This window comes from Fundulus heteroclitus, chromosome 22 (genome assembly GCF_011125445.2).
Source record: "Fundulus heteroclitus isolate FHET01 chromosome 22, MU-UCD_Fhet_4.1, whole genome shotgun sequence".
Taxonomy (NCBI): Eukaryota; Metazoa; Chordata; class Actinopteri; order Cyprinodontiformes; family Fundulidae; genus Fundulus; species Fundulus heteroclitus.
Genome location: NC_046382.1, coordinates 26,053,017 through 26,071,851, shown reverse-complemented (window position 1 = coordinate 26,071,851; position 18,835 = coordinate 26,053,017). Strand labels below are relative to the sequence as shown.

General features: G+C 39.3%; 1 protein-coding gene across 4 annotated transcripts in view; it reads right to left on the bottom strand.

Moving 5' to 3' along the window:
• Window positions 1-18,835, bottom strand: part of pcdh15a (protocadherin-related 15a) — a gene marked incomplete at its 5' end in the record, with an annotated part of 170,277 nt that overhangs the window by 73,667 nt on the left and 77,775 nt on the right. For all 4 annotated transcript variants that reach the window (XM_036125847.1, XM_036125848.1, XM_036125845.1 and 1 more), the window contains 3 exon segments: window positions 8,367-8,479; window positions 14,619-14,759; window positions 17,488-17,604. In XM_036125847.1, coding sequence (XP_035981740.1) covers window positions 8,367-8,479; window positions 14,619-14,759; window positions 17,488-17,604 — 371 coding nt within the window.

The following is an 18,835-nucleotide window of genomic DNA, read 5'->3' as shown; positions in this document are numbered from 1 at the left end:
GATGTTATGTTTCTCTTCTAATATTCTCCAGATCTTGTTGGTTTCCTGTTGAACAGGTAGGCTATACATTCCCGCATAAGATAAGATAAGATAGGGCTTTATTGATCTCACAGTGGAGAAATTTACCTGTCACACATCGGCTTACTAAACAAAAAGAAGATGCCAAAAGGAGGAAAGGTGCATAAGGTATAAGGTATATACAGTGTGTCCACATATAAACAGTGTATCAAAAAATACAAAAATAAAGTGCAGGGAAAATAAAGCAGATATTTAGGGATGACTTATGTACACTCAGGTGACTTATATGCAAATGGAATGATGTTTTACATTAAGTGGTACCAGGTAAAGAACAACAGTGAGGTAGTGAGATATCTATGCAGCTGAAGTCGCTTATTAAACAGGATTATTTCACAGTATTATTGCACAGGTTATTGCACAGTGTATTAAATAGAATTGCACAGTAGTTATTGCACATTAGTTATTACACTTATAGTTAGAGTTATAGTGCAGCATTGTAAAGTCTGATAGCAGCAGGGATGAGTGCCCTGCGGTAGCGCTCCTTTTTACAGACAGGATGTCTAAGTCTGTCACTAAAGGAGCTGCTCAGCTCCTCTACAGTCTGGTGCAGGAGGTGAAAGGTGTTGTCCATGATGGATGTGAGCTTGGACAACACCCTCCTCTCAGCCACTTCCTCCACCGAGTCAAGAGTGCAGCCCAGGACAGAAGTGGCCTTCCTCACCAGCTTATTCAGCCTCTTTCTGTCCCACTCTGCGCTGCCTGGGGCCCAGCAGACGACGACATGCAGAATTAAGCATGATCAACGAGGTTAGTGAAAATTATTAGCTGCCATAACACAACCTGGTAAGTGAGTAAGTGCAAGCATTTGCACTGACATTTCTATAGCTAAGCCAGACCTCCCTCAATCCCTCAGGAGGAGAGAGGGCAGAGACTAATTTAGGGCAGCCTTAAGGTATAAGATTAGTAAGAAGATGAGCTGGTTTTTAGAGTTTACTACTGCCTATTGTCTGAACATAATGCAGACAGCATGATATTTAAAGTCCTTACAGCACTCACCTTTGAAAATGTGATAGTGTAAGATACTGAAAGCATGATTGTGCAGATGTGTAAACATTTATTGGTCATAACAAGGCTGCCATACCTTTTTTTATTATTATTCTTAAGTAAGAAAATATGTCTTGCAAATATATTTATTCTAATTGGCTCGGCTAAGCAGCTGAATCTTGCCCATTATTTTAATTCTTGGAGACATTTTTTTAACATACACATGTTTATCCCAGGGCTGCACAGTGGCGCAGTGGGTAGCGCTGTTGCCTTGCAGCAAGAAGGTCCTGGGTTCAAGTACTCCCCTTGGTCTTTCTGCATGGAGTTTGCATGTTCTCCCTGTGCATGCGTGGGTTCTCTCCGGGTACTCTGGCTTCCTCCCACAGTCCAAAAACATGACTGTTAGGTTAATTGGCTTCTCCAAATTGTCCTTAGGTGTGAATGGTTGTTTGTCCTGTTTGTCTCTCTGTGTTGCCCTGCGACAGACTGGCAACCTGTCCAGGGTGTACCCCGCCCAGTGAACGCTGGAGATAGGCACCAGCAACCCCCGCGACCCCATGAGGGATTAAGCGGTTTGGAAAATGGATGGATGTTTATCCCAATCTTCATATTCCAAGGATCTTAACATGATTATTGTTACAAGTTATCTAGGAGTACCTTTTAATTATGCTGTTTTTAGTCACATAACTAGCCTGATATGTAAGCTGTACTGTATCTTATCAGCAGCCCAGCATCATTTTAAGGTATGGGCCAACAAAACACATTTATGTTCACCTCACCTTATACATGAGACAAAAACTATTATTTAAAAGCTGTGATTGCATTGCTTATTTTGTGCTTTACAATATCATATTTGTTTCAAATTAAAACGTGTCCCGCTTAGTGTACTTTAATGGAATCTATGTTGGAGTGAGTCGGTCCTTGCTTTCTCGTCTACAGCTGGTTCAAAATGCTGCTGCACTAGGTTCTGGCCATTTCTAATTTTTGTTTTGAAATGTGTAAATGATCAAGCACCATCATACCTCTTTGAACTTATTCATCTCTACTTACCTCCTCGTAGGGGTGGGCGATATGAAGAAAATCTAATATCACGATATATTTGGGCTATATCACAATACACAATATATATCACGCTATGTTCAAAAAACCTTGAATAACAAATGTTTTTAGCCACATAGTGCCTAAAGTTGCATTGGTATATCTCTTATTAACGCCCGCTGACGCCATAGCTCTCCCTGTCTCGTCAGCGCAGGTAAGCGTACGTGCTCATTGTTGTGTGCACGCGCCAGAGCGCTTACTGGTTTGGAGGAGGACCGAGTGATGCGTTCACAGTGTGTGGGAAAAACTAAATTCACAGTGAATTAAATAGAGGCTCAATCTTGCCGTGAAAAATTTACAGGCGATGGTCGCGATAAAGTCATTTTAACTATCGCGCGGCGGGAAACTTGAGATAAATCGAGTATACTCGATATATCGGCCACCCCTACCTCCTCAGTCCCTCAGGTTGGCCAAACGCCAGCTCCTGCAGTAGCCAGGGTCCACAAAGAAGCTCAGAGGGGACAAGGCCTACTCTATTGCGGCTCCTCAAATATGGAATAACCTACCCCTGCACATTAGAAGGGCTCCTTCACTGCTACTTTAAAACCGTCTGAAAAACCAAGGAGACAGGATTGAAGAGAAGCCGGGCAAGAGGAGGAGGACTCGAGCGCAGCAGGCGCTCGTAGGAGCATCGCTCGCTCCTCGCTAGCTCTCTCTATCTCTCTCTCTTCTCTCGCCTCTCTCTTATATCTCTATCTCTCTATCTACTCTATATATTATATATATATATATATATATATATATATATATATATATATATATATACACAGTTTGTAGTTATGTGCAGCAGTTTATTTAAAGTTGCTATGGTATTTGAATAGCTGTACACCTTTATTCATCTGACACAGTGGTTTTTAGCCCTGATTGGTACTGAACATGTATATAGATTTAAAATCAGAGATGAGCCGAATATACAATTGTTCACGGTAGTTCTCCTTTATGTATAAAATGCACAAAATAAAGGATAAATGTTGGTAATTTTGTCACTTTTGGCATTTTATACCCTGAGAAGTCTTTTTTACCCAACTTCTTCAGACACAAAATTGTGCCGTCTGGAATGGAAGGTTTCAGACCTTCAGCATTATGGGTCAATTTATACCTGTCAAGGGTGCATTTCATTCCTGCACAACAGAATTCTTACAGTAGCATTCCATATCCAATTCAATGTCTGCTATATTGTAATACAGCAGAAGGTATTATTGGACGTAGGGTTCTAATCCTCAAATCTTATGAACGTAAACTGGCCTAAATGGACATCAGAGCCAAAATGAATGTGAAAAAATGTACAATACAATGTTTTCAGATAATTATATCAGATTATACAATATTTGATCATTTTCAAAACCTTTAATCTTGATAATGCATGAAAATACTACCATCAAATATAAATTGATACACTATAGTTTAACCACACAGATAAAAAAATAGTTTTCGTACAGATAAAATGGAAGAAGGAGGAGATGAAATAACAATGTGTTATTACAAAAATATGAATTAATTATTGAATGGGGTGATTTGACCCAGAGCTGTTGAGGACCCTTTTAAGGTAAATGAGGATGTTTACAAGGAAACAGTGAGCTGTTTGGATAATACTCCAATGAGTAAAAGTGGCACTGGTGGTAATAGGGTTGCTTTTTGTGGCATTTAGTATAGATTTTCATATCACTGAGTTACAAAGTAAAGGAAAAAAATAAAAAAAGCTATCTTGAGCTACACAATAGAGCCCAAAAAAGAGTGTTTCAAGCACACTCATCATATCTACTCAGAGGAGAAGTGCCGTGGAGAACATTTCAAAAGCTCTCAGTGTAAACTAAAGGGGACAACAGCAACCAAAGAACAAGACCCAACATGAATCTCAGAATGCCATCATACCGTACTTAGTATCAGTAGCACTCTAATGCAAATGTTATTTCATAAGATTTTTGTTGTGATTAAGCAAACAGCTTAAAATTAAATAACAATAAGTTTAGGTCCACAATTCAAAAAAGGAGGAGGCAAACGCAACAATAGTACAAATCAGCTGTTTTAGCCAACAACCACTGCTGTGCCTCATTTCCCTCTGACAGATGGAGAACAGCAACCATAAAGCAGGGGAAGAAATCATTAAGTCAGCCAAGGCCCCGCTGAGATGTTTTAATTGTGTACCCCAGAGCTGTACGCATAGCTTACCTGATTGCGGCTATAACTAACTGGGACAGACAAGATCTTCTGTGGACATTTAAAAAGTGATTTGTGTTGGAAAGGCTTCTTATGGGAAAAAGATGATCTTGAGAGATTGTGAGGGCAGGACTGAGGAGACGGTTCATCGCAAAGAAAGCAGATTGTATAATCGCCACTGGAGAGAAGCGTGTCCAGCAGGAGAGGCTGGAGCACCTGGCTAATGCTTTTATGCTCATAATTTACGGCAGACCTGCCACTGTGTGTGGTTACCTTTGCCAGTGTGATGCCCCGCAGACGTCTGGGCCTTTGGTCACAACCTTTTTTTGCAGGGGGTTTCAGGCGGACAACTCATCCAAAATGTTAATCAATGGCTTTTCATTGGCTACGCTGTTGTGGCAATCAATAAAACGAAACAACCAGCTGAAAGTGTCCAGTGACTTGTAAAAATGTTTTTGTCAAATTTTCTATATTTGGCCATATTACAATCACAGACTTTGATGTTTTTTTAATGGATTTTATGTGAAAGGACCAACACAAAGCTGAACATAATTGTAACGTGGAAAGAATATCAAGGTTTTTATTTCATTTCTTCACAAACAGAATACTGAACGCTGAAAAGAAATATGTGTATGGATGCCACTTTCTACTTTGTCGAACAACCTTTCACTGCAATTACAGCAGAAGGTTTTTTGAGGTATGCCTCTCCCATCTAAAATTCAATCTAGACACAAAAATTTAAGCCAAAGTGCAGAATACCAATATACCAAGTTCAGTCAGACTGCACGCAGAGCCCCTGTGAACAGAAGTCTTGAAGTCTTGCAACAGATTCTCGTTTGTTTTAGGTTTGGACCGCTGGGTCATTCTAACACACTATAACTCAGGAATGTGCCTTTATCTAAACTAGTAGCTCTGTGTTGTAGCTGTGATTTTAGGGTTGTTGTCCTGCACAGAAGGCGAACCTCTGAATTTCCATCTTCAAGTCTTTCTCAGTCCCAATCAGTCTTTGCTCCAGAATTTCCATGTTTTTGCTCCATCTTCACATCAGTTTTGATTAACTTATCTATGGCCACAGGAATAGCACCCCACAGCATGATGCTGTCACCACGGTTTCTCACCGCAAACATGTGTTTAGGGTGATGTGGAGGGCTAGTTGTTTGGTAATAATTAGTGCTGTACCTGTAGGCAAAAATGTCCAGTTTTGATCTAATCAGAAAATACATTATTTCAAATGTTTGCATACATTGCCTATGTTTTTTTTTTCTTTGCCCACCTAAATGTTGTGTCACGTACTAATTCTTCCTCCTGAGCAGTGGATCACTACACCTCCTCCAGAGGTGACTGTTTATCTGATTAGCATAAAAGTGCATAGGCAGATTATATGGCTATACATACATATACAAATAAGGTTCTATAGTCCAAGCGTCCATCCTGATAGTGTTTTAATAGTCCTTTCTGAGCCTAAATAGAATTCCAGCACCGGGCGAAATGAGCAGACATAAACAGACGTGGCGCCATCTGCTGGCAGTACTCCGTCGAAGACCAACCCGACCTCCTCCAACTCAAAGTTCTCGTTTGTTAAAGCTGCTCAGTGATGTGTTCCTGTCAGTGCTAGTTGTATAACAGAAGGCTACAAACAGCAGAAAATGACTCATGCCACACAGTGCAATGCATGATGTGATCCTCATTTGGATCTGCTCTGATCGCTCCTTCTCTTCAGCCTTTCCTTTTTGATGCCGTACATAACGGGCCAAAAGGTTTTCTAAACACTCCAATGAAGCTTCAATTCTTTGCCAAAAGCAAATAAAAAAAGCACTCTGGTAAAAAAAAAAAAAAGACCTAATAACATAACGTATCCCCCCGTTTCTGTAAAAAACAAATTACAGTGATGCCTAATTCTCATGGATTAGTAGTATTATTGCAGGAACGTGAAGTGAAGCAAAATATAGTAGGTAATTTGTGGGGGAATTTTTACTTTCCAATAAATGACATGGCTGATTCGCACAGGATTAACAACACAGACAATCACCACAATTATTACAAATACCATGTGGTCCCTAGGTTAAACTGATCCCATCAGAATAGGGCTTAAAAGCATTACTAACACTAGTAGCACTATTAGTAAGGACATGTACTCACATATCCATCAACTTCACAGCGACATCTTCACGCTTCATCGGCTTTTGCTCCCGTTTTATTGAACACCAACATTCCTATTGTACTCCCAGCCTTATTCGAGTCTTCACTCTTGAAATGAAAAAAATCTTTGTACTTTTTTACTCTCGATCCTGGATTTTGTTTTTCTTTTTTGCAATTCTGCTGGGAGTTCCACATTTGCTCACCTCCATTGCTCAGGCTTGTCGACCAATTACACCCATTCGCAGTGCCATACCTCCAGTCACGTGGTGTTATGTTTTTTTTCCCTTTCTCACATGATGGAATTAGCGGTGCTTCATGAGATCTTGAAAGCTCAGGACGTTGTTTTATAAACCACCCCCCTTTAAATGTCTTAAAAATGTTGTCCTTGACTTGTCTAATGAGGTTATTGAGCTTCATGATGCTTTTTGTCCTCTTATCTTCTCAAACTAATTTTTACATGCTACAATAGCTGGATTTAAACTGTGAGCAAATTACACACAGTAAATAATTCTATTTACTGAGTAAATTATTTCTGAAGGAAGCTGGCTGCACTGCATTCTATTTCAGGACAACAGAGAAATAGCGTCTGAAGACATATGCATGGAATGTTTTTGTTTATAAATATTCCTGAGAACCACGTGTCATTTTCTTTCCACTTCGAAATTATGGTTTATCCCTTACAATCTCAATAAAATACTTTGATGTTTGTGGTTTTAATTAACATGAACAAAGTGAGAGGTTTACGTTGTATCAATGGTTTGCAATGCATTTAAACAGCAATAAAAGCACACAAATTTGTAGGGAAAAAGCACACGTGCAGATGCTATTAACAGGGCATAGTTCAACTAAGAGCAGCGACATGGGAAGAAAAACAAAGCTGTGAAATGAGATGCAACATGTAAAGTGACGTGTTGACAGGTTAAGCTGAACTTACATTGCCTGTCTCATGCAAAGATACATTGCCTTGTTCATTTCTCAAACAAAAGAGAGTCTGCCAGGACTCTAAACATACACGTTACTAAATCAATCCACTTAAAGTAAGCTGTACCTTAAGCTCCTAATGAATAACTATGTGCCAGATGACTTTGCCACAAGACCTCAAAAGCTTAATAATCTGGCAAGGATCCTCTAAATCTCTGCAGATGGGTACCTACGGCAGCATGACATAATGCCTAACAAGAGTCAGTTCTGTTGCTTCATCACAGAATATTTTTTCCACGCAGCTTAAACTGGCATATTAATAATGTGTTTATATTTAATAAAACATTTCATCTTGGCATCCTCCCAGGCTTCAGTACCATCATTAGAGAGAAACTCCACCCAGCTATGGCCCACTAAGCTGTGTATTGCATTTCAGAGCAGTGTGCAGAATTTTTTCCTCATCTGCTACTCTCTCTGCCATTCTACTCATCTAAATAGTTTATCTTTTTAAAAGTGACTCTTTACAGACTGAGCGGGTAGCCCAGTTATCTCCTCAGATAGAAACAAATGGGGTGTAAAGTGGTGCTGAAGAATACAGTCTATTTTAGTACATAAACACATATAAATCTTGATCAGTCATATAAAATAGAGAGCCATGCTCGACACGGCCAGAGTTTCTAAAGCTAACAACAAGAGCTGAGACATATACTGATAGCTATCATTATCTCAAACATAAATAATGCAAGAGAAGAGGCTTCACTGCAGCCCAAAGAAGATTATATAAGTTATGAGGTCATTAAATATTGTTCAGATTGTCAGAGAAGCGGATTGGAAGATAGGGCCGCAAATAAACTGCATTGAGGGTCTTGTCCACTCTTTCCAATTGTTTTCAGTTTCCCTCTTGTCTAGCAGCCCATCTCAAGCTGCTTCAAGGTGTGAGAGTGCATATGAGCAGTCAGCTGCATCAGCGGCATGTCAGTGATACTCACCTGTACTCTTCTTCGGTGAAGATCGGGATGAGAGAGGGCTGAAGGACCGTGATCTCCACCAAAGTACTGTTTGACTTCACCGGCTCCCCATTGTCAAAGGCAATCACGAAAAGCTACAAAGACATACAAGAACGAAATACTCGTGAAAGAGCAAACACACAATTATCACAACTCCAAACCGTGCTGCCACTCTCTAATTTTTCCTTTGATGTTCCTGCCAGGTGTTTTTTATACAGACATGTTCAGCATCTTAATAAAGACATAACGGCAAAACCTTGCAAAGCTAATACAGGGAAAGTATGATTGTACTGATCTACATTCACAGGCTGTGTGAAAGGGCTGAGAGAGTGAGCAAGTGGGCTGTGAGAGATAAGCAGAGAGAGAATAAACATAGAACTTTCGAAAAAAACACTAAGGACAAACAATGAAGAAAAAAGGAAACACAAGTAAGAGAAACAAGAAAGAAAAGATAGTAAAGACAATGAACATTAACAACCTTCATCACCGTGGCACACACATATTGATGCTTCAAATAATTCTGTCTCAAAGAGGTTACTAATTGAGAAATAAATGTTATAGTAGACTTGTCTCCAGTGACCAAATATTCTGTATGCAAATAAACACACAGATGGATCCTGCTAAAAAGTAAGGTCTTGCCATTGCCAAGTGAAATTCCAGATGTCAAACCAATCACGAAACTATAGTGGGACTGCAGGAGAGCTGTTTATTAGCAAATGTCTGAAATAATGCACTGTTGTATGGGAGAGAGATAATGGTTAAACAAATAGTGGAGATCAAAAATCTATATACCCTTATTAAATATGTCAGGTTTTTGCAGCATAAAATATTGAGACAACAATAAATAACTTCCAAGATTTTAAGACAAAATCATGTTGAGCTCAATTGAAAGAAAATTAGCCAAATCGTTAAAGAAAAAAATACAAATGCTTGTGCACAGCTTTGAACTTTTGATTTAATTTCACCATTATCTTGTCTCTATTACAGCATTTCTGGTATGACTGTTTTAGCCCCACCACTCATCTTAACTTGGCAATAATTGCCCACTCTGCCTTGCAAAGGTTCTATCAGATTGTGAGAACATCATTGGTACAGCCCTTTTCAGGTAATCCCACAGATTCTATGTCAGATTTACTTCTGGACTCTGCCCTGGCCATCCATAGCTTTAATTTTACTCTGGTGAAGTCGTTATTTTTGATTATTTTGGCAAAGGCTTGGCTAAGTAATAAAATCCCTCTGCTGTATTTTGCCAAATCTTCCTTTTCAGGATTTGTTTTATTGGACAATTGCTTAAACAAGATTTGAGAGATTTTAACCAAGTTTGAATGTTTTGTTTTGTCTGAGGACTCCTGTCTGCAAAACTACTTCTTAATCCAGATGTATAGAGAATACTAGAGATTGTTGTCACATGCTTAACATAAGAAATACATAACAGTACACAGTATTCCTGCAGCTACTTCAGCGTTACTGTCCAACTCTGTGCAGCCTTTCTGAATAGTTCCTACATTGTTTATTTTAAACTTTTTTGGTCATTCCTGTGGAATGCTTTTTTACCCTTCTCATTGCTAATAATTTGATAAAATAAGATCATTTTCATCCTTAATAATCGTCCTCCTAAGTATGGCTTTGGCTAAAGGACACAAATTAGCAAATGTCAGGAATATTTTACTAGGACAGATTAACTTTATTTATGATCTGTCAGGTTCACTATAATTGATGAAAGATGTTCAGCAAAGAAAACTGAATGCTGAAGTTGGATCAGAGGTTGCTTTTACAAAGTATCCATCTGACTGTGTACACACTTATGTAACCAGGTTAATGAACATTATTTATTTTGGATTTTTTTTTTTTTTTTTTTTTTGGAAATGTTAATTTTGAAGTTGAATTCTTTAGGATGTGTTTTAGAGAAAGCTGTTTTAAAACGATTTACCATGGGTCAGGGTGCTGCGGTAGCTCTGCTTCCCCTCCCCCTTTCCCGCAGGTTTGCTGCTGTCGAGCGGAGAGGTGCTGAACACAAGTGTTGAACACAGGTGTTTGGTATTTTCGTGACTGTGAGGACGGCTTAAAAGAAGACTGCTGTCAGCACATCAACGCCAGAGTGTTAGCCTTAACCAGTAGGAACTCAGTGGCCCGCATCTCACGATGAAACTTTCTCTGAGTAAACTTTGTTTCCTGTGTCCCAGGTTGGACAGCTCCGAATCCCGCTTCGGAGCCCCCATCCATGATCACCCAAGTCTCGAGCCGAGCCGGTCTCCCACTTCCCCACTCTGCTCTCTTTCGGATCCCAAGTTGCCCCGTGAAGCCTCGTCAGTCCCAGCACTCTGTCTGCGCAACGCCCAGCTGCCAGTCTCCGCAGCCGCAACGCAGCCCGATCAGCCGAACCTAGCCTACCTAGCCTAGATTTAGTCGCAACGCGACTAAATCTATTGAATCATAGTGTTTCACATAGTGCTTTGCAGTATAGACCCCTTGCATCTGACGTCACAGTCACGTGATCGGGGGTGCGCGCCTCCATCTTGGTGGTCAGGCTAGCCTGACAGCCCGTCTACTACATGACAAAACGGGTGATTTAGAGCGTACTTTTAGCGAGTTTATTTTTGGAATCTAAACAATGCCTACGACTTGTTGTGCTCCCGGTTGCACACAGAGGCATTCCAAATCGTTGGATGTACGTTTCTGTCGTTTACCGAAGGATGAGGAAAGAAGAAAGAATTGGATATTTTCAATGAAAAGAGCGCAGGCAGACCCTCCCAATGGACTGGGGGAGCCATCATTCTACGAGAGAATTTGCAGTCTACACTTCATCTCCGGTAAATTACAACTTAATTCTGCTCTAGTCATTGTTCTACTTAAATAGCGGCGGAGGGGAGGTAGCTATCGCTACACGGGCCGGAGATGCAAGGGGTCTGTAGCCGCCGCTGTCTGGAGCAGCACCCGCTTCCTGCTGCTCCAGACAGCGGCGGCTCTCCGGCCAGTGTAACGATCGCCACCTCCCCTCCGCCTGTTCACGGGCGCTAGTATGTCTGTGTTTACGTTGCAATGTCGCCGACACCTCCACCCATTTTAACAAGACAAAAACACCTAAATAATCCGTAGTGAGTGATGTTTTTTTAACCTACCGGGCGGGTCTTCCTCTCTGCTTTGTGCTGTTACACAAACATGTCTGAACATCCATCCATCCATTTTCTGACCCGCTTAATCCCTCATGGCGTCGCGGGCGTTGATGGAGCCTTTTTCCTGATATAAAATAATTGCAGCCGTCCAGTAGTTTCAGGGGCTTTCGTGCTCTCTTGTCCGTACTGGCCTGCGTGTTTATAAAGCAGCTGTGTGGCTTTTGCTGTGTGGATCTGGCAATCTGATACCATCAACCATCAACTTACTCCTAAAACGATCTTGTGATACGTTATCTAAAGAAGAAAAATACCTGGAGAACTCGTCATTTCGTCAAATGGCGTGCCAACCAATATGGCCGCCGCGCAAGGGGTTCTGGGTAACGGAGTCACGTGGTTGCAAGGGGTCTAATAGACTTGATTTTTGTAAATAATCACATTATGGTATCTGTTCTTTGTGTACACAACATTAGTTTGAAATATCTTTAGAACCCAGATTACTTTAACTATGTCCTATTAAAATAAACCCAAAATTAAGTTTGTTCTCTCATTGTATGTATGTGTGTGTGTGTGTGTGTGTGTGTGTGTGTGTGTGTGTGTGTGTGTGTGTGTGCGTGTGTGCGTGCGTGTGTGCGTGTGTTTTTCACATTTTAAATTGAAAGTATTCATGACCTGGAGAACCTATTTTTTTCTTTGTATCTCATTTCTGTCCACTGACCTCCCTGCTGCTTTAGAAATTTGGCTGCCCTTACTGACTCTATACCAGAACTTTCTTCCAATTAAAATTCTTCCCAATGTCATCAGCCATTCTACGCATGTTTGGGACAGGACATTTAAATAAATAGGTTTTTTACTTCCCTGCATTTGCTTTTCTGGGAAAAAAAATTATCACAAATAATAATTTTTACGGCTGAAGATGTGTTGAAATTGTGTTTACTGATTATATTTGGAATTAGTTGCACTATATTATATTGGAAACAACTGAGCTGAGCTGCACAGTAAAACTGTGCTTTATTTTTCTTTCTTGTCTAACTTTTGTTTTGAATTAACTTAATTAAATTGAAATGACATAAAACCAGATTTATGGTGGCATTTGAATTGTTAAAAAAATAATTGTTTTTAAAAATGAATGTCAAGAAATGAAATAAAACTTTACTGAAAACTACATAGCTCGCCTTATTTTTTATGCCTGACTCGAATATCTTTAAAAAAAAAAAAACTTAGCCCCTCTTGAGCATGTTCATACCTACCCATAAGGGGGACATATCACACTTTAAAGTTCTTCCTTTTCACATTCAAATCATTCAGTTGTGGTCTATATAAAGTGGAACTGCAATGCTTTACCCCCTCATTAATTTATCCCCTACCCGTTCCCCCTTTTTGCTCCTGTTCTGAGGCACGTCAGAGGCCTCATTCCCACCAAGTGGAACAAAGGGTAATGATAAAACCGCCTAAAGCCAAACCAGCCATAATATGTGTTGTAATACGTAGGCCACGCCAGTGGGTGGCGACGTACCACAGTAGTGCAGGGAAGTGCTGTAGGAAGAACAACAAGAAGAAAAATTGCGACCTCTATCACCGCTGGAGTAAACAAAATAAGTTTTTAATTGGACAGACGACAAGGTGAAGCTTCCATTTCTAGCTACACTTGACTACAAGACCAGGAAAGCACAAAACAGTAAGTTGAAAAGTCTGTGCAGCACAAGTGCAACTATGCAGATCACCATTGTTGTTGTTTTTGGCAAGGCAGCGCATATGTGTTAAACGAGAGGCGCAAGTCGTATTCAGTCAAACCCAGCTTCATCTGAACAGGGCCTCAAAGCAATTTGTTTTGGTGCTGTCACTTTAAGTGCAAAGGGGGTACCCCCCCCCCCACACACACACCTATCCCCCTCCCTTCCAGGTCCCTTCACTCCATTTGACATTTTGTAGTATGCTGGGTGACAGTGTAATAAATTGTGTGGGTTAATACACTCAATAAATGAAAGTACATTGCTGTGGAATAAAATCAACAAGTCAAGAGATATTGGACTAAACAATTTATCTGATGATGTGACAGCTAATGTTCCACTTAAATTGTTGTAGTTAATGTTTAAAGGTAACTCTAAACAAATAGGTTTGTAACCTTGGTTTAAAGGAACTCAGGAACTGGTGTCTAAATATATAATCAAGCATGACAAATACAGATAGCTCAGTTAAGGTCACCTCATGTTAGTGATGGTGCTTTGTTTAAGTGCCTGTGATTATTGTGTAAAAGAACCATTGTTTCTTGTTTTAATTTTGCCGTTTTAATTGATTTACAAAATATCACAATTTCATACATTCACCTGAGGCTGCAAACAGCTAATGACTAAGCAACCAAAAGCAACTTTTAAAGGTTTAACTTTTTACTATCACACTGCTTCAAGACGTTGTGTTCTGCAACACAACCAACCCAGCTTTTTCCTTCTGAGCTAAATATAGCTACTATGACTCAACTCAGATTCCATGGGAGAGCTCTTAAACAGTGCATCTTTTTTCCTCCTCAATATATTACTGCACCTCTGCACTTTCTGAATATCTGTGTTAATATCTAGGAGAGTGGGGAAACTCCAGTTAACATGGCAACCACATAGATCATTGCACTAATACACACACACACACATATACATATATACACATACATATATATATATATACACATACATATATATATATATATATATATATGTATATATATATGTATATATACATATATATATATATACATATACATATATATATATATATATATACATATATATATTATATATACATATATATATATATATATATATATATACATATATATATATATATAATAGTCCATATTATATATACACATACATATATAATACAACATACATATATATAGACAGAGAGACTAACAGACAGAGAGAGAGACACATACGAATAGATACGATAGATAGACAGAGCTAGTATACAGCTACTAGATATATTACCATACATATGAGTACAAGTATAACACATAATATATATATATATATATAATTATATATATATATATATATATATATATATATATATATATAGATATTATACACACAGTATACACACACACACACACACATATACAGCAGCTCACCTTAAAGGTGACACTTGGCTCTTCATTGAGGTTGACCTTGGTGATGACTCTGCCAGTGTCCTCCTCTACATCAAAGATGCTCCCGCTGTACGGTGACTTTTCCAGATCCACTCTGTAGCGTACAAAACTGGCTGGTGTTCCCTGTCAGAAAAAGGAAAAAGAAAGAAACAGGAGTTAGCATGATTCATAAATGTATCCGTTAATTTATATCAACACAAACCCCTCCAAGTAGAAAATCAAACTTTTGAAAATGGAAAAAGGCGAGCTAAAAGGGATACTGACACGTTAAGACTCAAGATAAAGAAATGCTGAAATACAGTGTTTTTAGGAATATAATTCATGAAAAAATGTAAAATACTTTGAGTTAGAATGGATTATGTAAAAGGGAAGCAGGTCTGCTCCCTGACTATCCTCTGAGGAACTATGTATTTTTATTAATAAACTCTTGGCTTAATATTTACACCATTAGCCAGCACCAAACATTCTTGGATACCCTCACTTTGATTCTATAATACTTGTCTTTTAATGAGGAACATAAAAAACAAATACAACCTCATGGTTATTACATTCCTCACTTTGTCCATCCTAGCACATTAGAAGTCATTTGCAACGATTTGGACTATATGGCCCTTTGATTGTGATTTTTCATTGATCTTGAGTAATCAATGTATAGCTCATCCTATCCAGGTGTTGGAAAATCTTTGGATTCTTGGGAATTGTGCAACCGTGTGAGTCTTTCATCTCTTAGTATTATTTGCTTTCACAAGTTCCACCTGTGCTTTCATTATCACCTGATTTATCGCCACCTGTTCCTCATGCCTTCACTTTGGCTTCAGTTATGGCTTCAGGTTTAAGCCACTGGTTCCTACTTTTTATTACATCCAGGTTATTCCCTGTCTACATTCTGTGTTCTCCAATATTTTTGTTTCTGTGCTCCATGTCTTACCTTCAGTTAAGTACTTTTTGTAAGTATCAAGTTTTTTCACTAAAAATCCTTTTTTGCTCTACAACTTTCTCTGCATCTGGGTCCTCCTTCACCAAACATAACGATTTGATACCTATCTAACTGGACCAAGAAGAACAGTTTTCATGAGCTGCTTGAAAGTGTCTTCTTTTGCACGGGGTGATTTTGTTATCCAGGGAAAGAGTGAAAACATATAGCTAGGAAGACATAAATTGTAAATTAACATTGGCTCTTTTGAGAGACTTAAAGGCACAAATGTGTTTTTAGAAAGATAAAGGACAATGCTAAAAAAAATCCCCAAGACTATACCCCCTGTGGCCACACTATGCCTCCAGGAGAAAGGGATATCTGGGTTTCCTTCTGTATGTGGTGTTACCCATCCCGAATCAAGATAACCAGAAGAAAATGAAAGCATGAGTTGATCTCACACATCTGTTAAATTTCAAACAATTATTTCTCAGAAGCATCAGCAGGGCTGGAGCTGAGTGAGTAGAAAATATTAATTTAGTTATCTTGTTTGTAAATGGATTACTGCGTAATTTGATTTGTGACTAACAGACTACAGGGGATATAGAAGATGCTAAAATCAATTATAGTCAAGTGGCACTGTTGCAACAGATAGAAAATACTTTGAGGTTTGTCTTCAAATAACAGATTCCTTACATCTTGTGCTGAAGAAAAAGGAATATTTGTCTCCATGGAAACCTGTTCCAAATGTTACAATCGCTGATTTTACTGAGGTTAGTAGAAACAAATCAGAATTTTCTCTTTAAAGATAAAAAGTTCCACCTCTTCCAAGGTACAGGTATTGAGAAATAAAGTAAATATTCCTTAGTCATTGCTTGCCTACAGTATGTTACTATGATTCTGTCTGTCTTTATGAATGCAGTTTGCTTATGACCTTTTGCAAATGCGTGAGCCTGTGAACACTTGGTGAAGGCAAGGGTATCGGTGTTCGGTGAAATACCAAATCCATAACAATAAAATACTGGGTTAATTTAGGAGCATGAGCTGTCAACCCATTGAGCTGTCAACCCATTTTCTCTTGTTTCTATTATACCTTTCTTGCTGTCACAATGCTTATGCCTTGTTTTTTTTGGCTTTAGCACTGCTGTATATTTTCTGTTGTACAAAACTTCCAGCATGAGGTGTAGTTTGATAATGGATACAAGGTGCACGTTCAAATTATAAAGGAACGTTTTTGGAGTAACAACAACTGGGCGAGGACTAGCAAGAGGTAGCAGTGCCTCCTTCTGAGTTGAAGTGAGACCTACAACAGCCAGAGTGACATTGTAGAGACGTTCTACCACCCACAGCTAGAACTGACAGCCATCCGTTTCCCTCTGTGTTCATGTGCAGCCGAGAGAATACAAGCTTATTCAGCCTTGGTGAGATCCCCCCAGCAGGAGGGCCACTAATAACATGAGAGTCCAGTCATGCTGAACTTTATAAAAAACTGACTCAAAACTTGGGACAATTCAACAACATTGCTCTTTTTAACACAAGATATCTAGAAATAGATAAATAAATGTAGACAAAATGTTAAATAACAGCTAAATATTAGGCACAGTACTGCCAATAACAAAAAAGGTTTTGGGTGGATTACAGTGCACTGAGCAATCTCAGAAATAGTAGATGACTCATAGAGGTGGAGATGCACAAGAAGATCCCCTTGGAGTTAGAACTAATAGTGCTAAGTGCGCCCTGTATCTCTAATGAGAGGATTTCAGTCTTGAACACATCCTGACAATGGTTTGTATAATATATTGCAGCTGAAAATGATTGATTTTCTGACAGCAACATGCAGTCACTATGAAGGCTTTTCTTACTATTATTTCCCCCTAAACCATATACAGTGGACGTGTAAAACATACATTTTTTAGAAAAGCATTAGTTTGCACTCACTGGTGGATCTTGGTCTTCAGCAAAAACAGTGGTGATGACTGTTCCCTTCTCTGCATTGGGTGCCACCAAGCCCTTGTACAGGTCTTGACTGAAGATGGGCGAGAAGTCATTCATGTCCTGCAACAGCAAAGTTTCTTTTTTCATATCTAAATAACAGTAATGGGCAACACACCTTTTGATTCCATGGCATGACAATAAACTTATTTTTTTTTGTAAACAACAGAGATGTATAAGATTGACCAGTAGTATGCTAAAACAGGTGGGAGAGGAAAGTCTAAAAATTCTAGACACACCAGAACTTTCTATAACACTGTATTACATTGACTTTAAAGTGTAGGAACTGTATGATTTAAAAGTTGAGCAGTTGTGAAAATGTAACTTTTACACCTTGGCATACCTTAGTACTGGTTACCAACATACCGTATGCAACGTGTAATGCAATATTATGATATTATTGGATTATTGATATTAAGTGAGATCTCTCTCACAATCAAGCCAGTTGTTTTCAGTACCTTGTTCATTTTGTGATACATGGAAAGTGGGATGTACGCACAGATGAGACGGAAGTTTCAAAAGGACTGTGCATGGTCTAATGATGGACTCAATGGTGAACAGACCTAGGAACCTGCAGAGAGATTCTTAGAGCAGGATTAGAAATGGAAGTCTTCAGTAAATAACCAGACCTTTTGACCGACAAATAAGTGGGGGGAGAGATGCATTTCCTATCGTCAGTATTCTTGTTTTGAGCTGATATTCTTTAGAGGGCGACCTTGATTTAATTCTAGATTCTGAACCAGCAATGGAGATGGGTGCAGACGGATGGAATGCTGGAACCCAGAATAAGAGGATGAGAGGAGAGAAGGTTGGTAACCTAGGGAGGCTTCGACGTGTGATTGTCCAGACCCAGCTGGGATATGCAAATTGTGAGCATTTATGGCCCAAATGAGGTGTTCAACTCTCGGTGACTGGGTTGGAGGAACAAACACACAAGTACCTGGTTCAGTGGGTTGCATTATATGTTAGGTTGTGGAAGATTACCAGAGGTGAATCGTGGTTTGGTGTACAAGGTGGAGCAGAAGTCCTTCCAGACTGAACTGGGGGCCACAGTCAGAGAGGATGTCATTAGGAATGTCATGGAGTCTGAAGACGTGAGTTTTCAGCTACTGGGCAGTTTTTCCAGTGGATGTTAGCTAGGAAAGCGCAATGACGTGACAAGCCTTGAGAACTGATAATTTATTATGAGTATAGCTCATTTGTTTTTGAAGATGGGGAGAGCATGGTGAACCAAACTCTCCAGATCCCAGGAAATGGACGAAATGGTGCAAGACTGGGGAAATATGGCATTGAG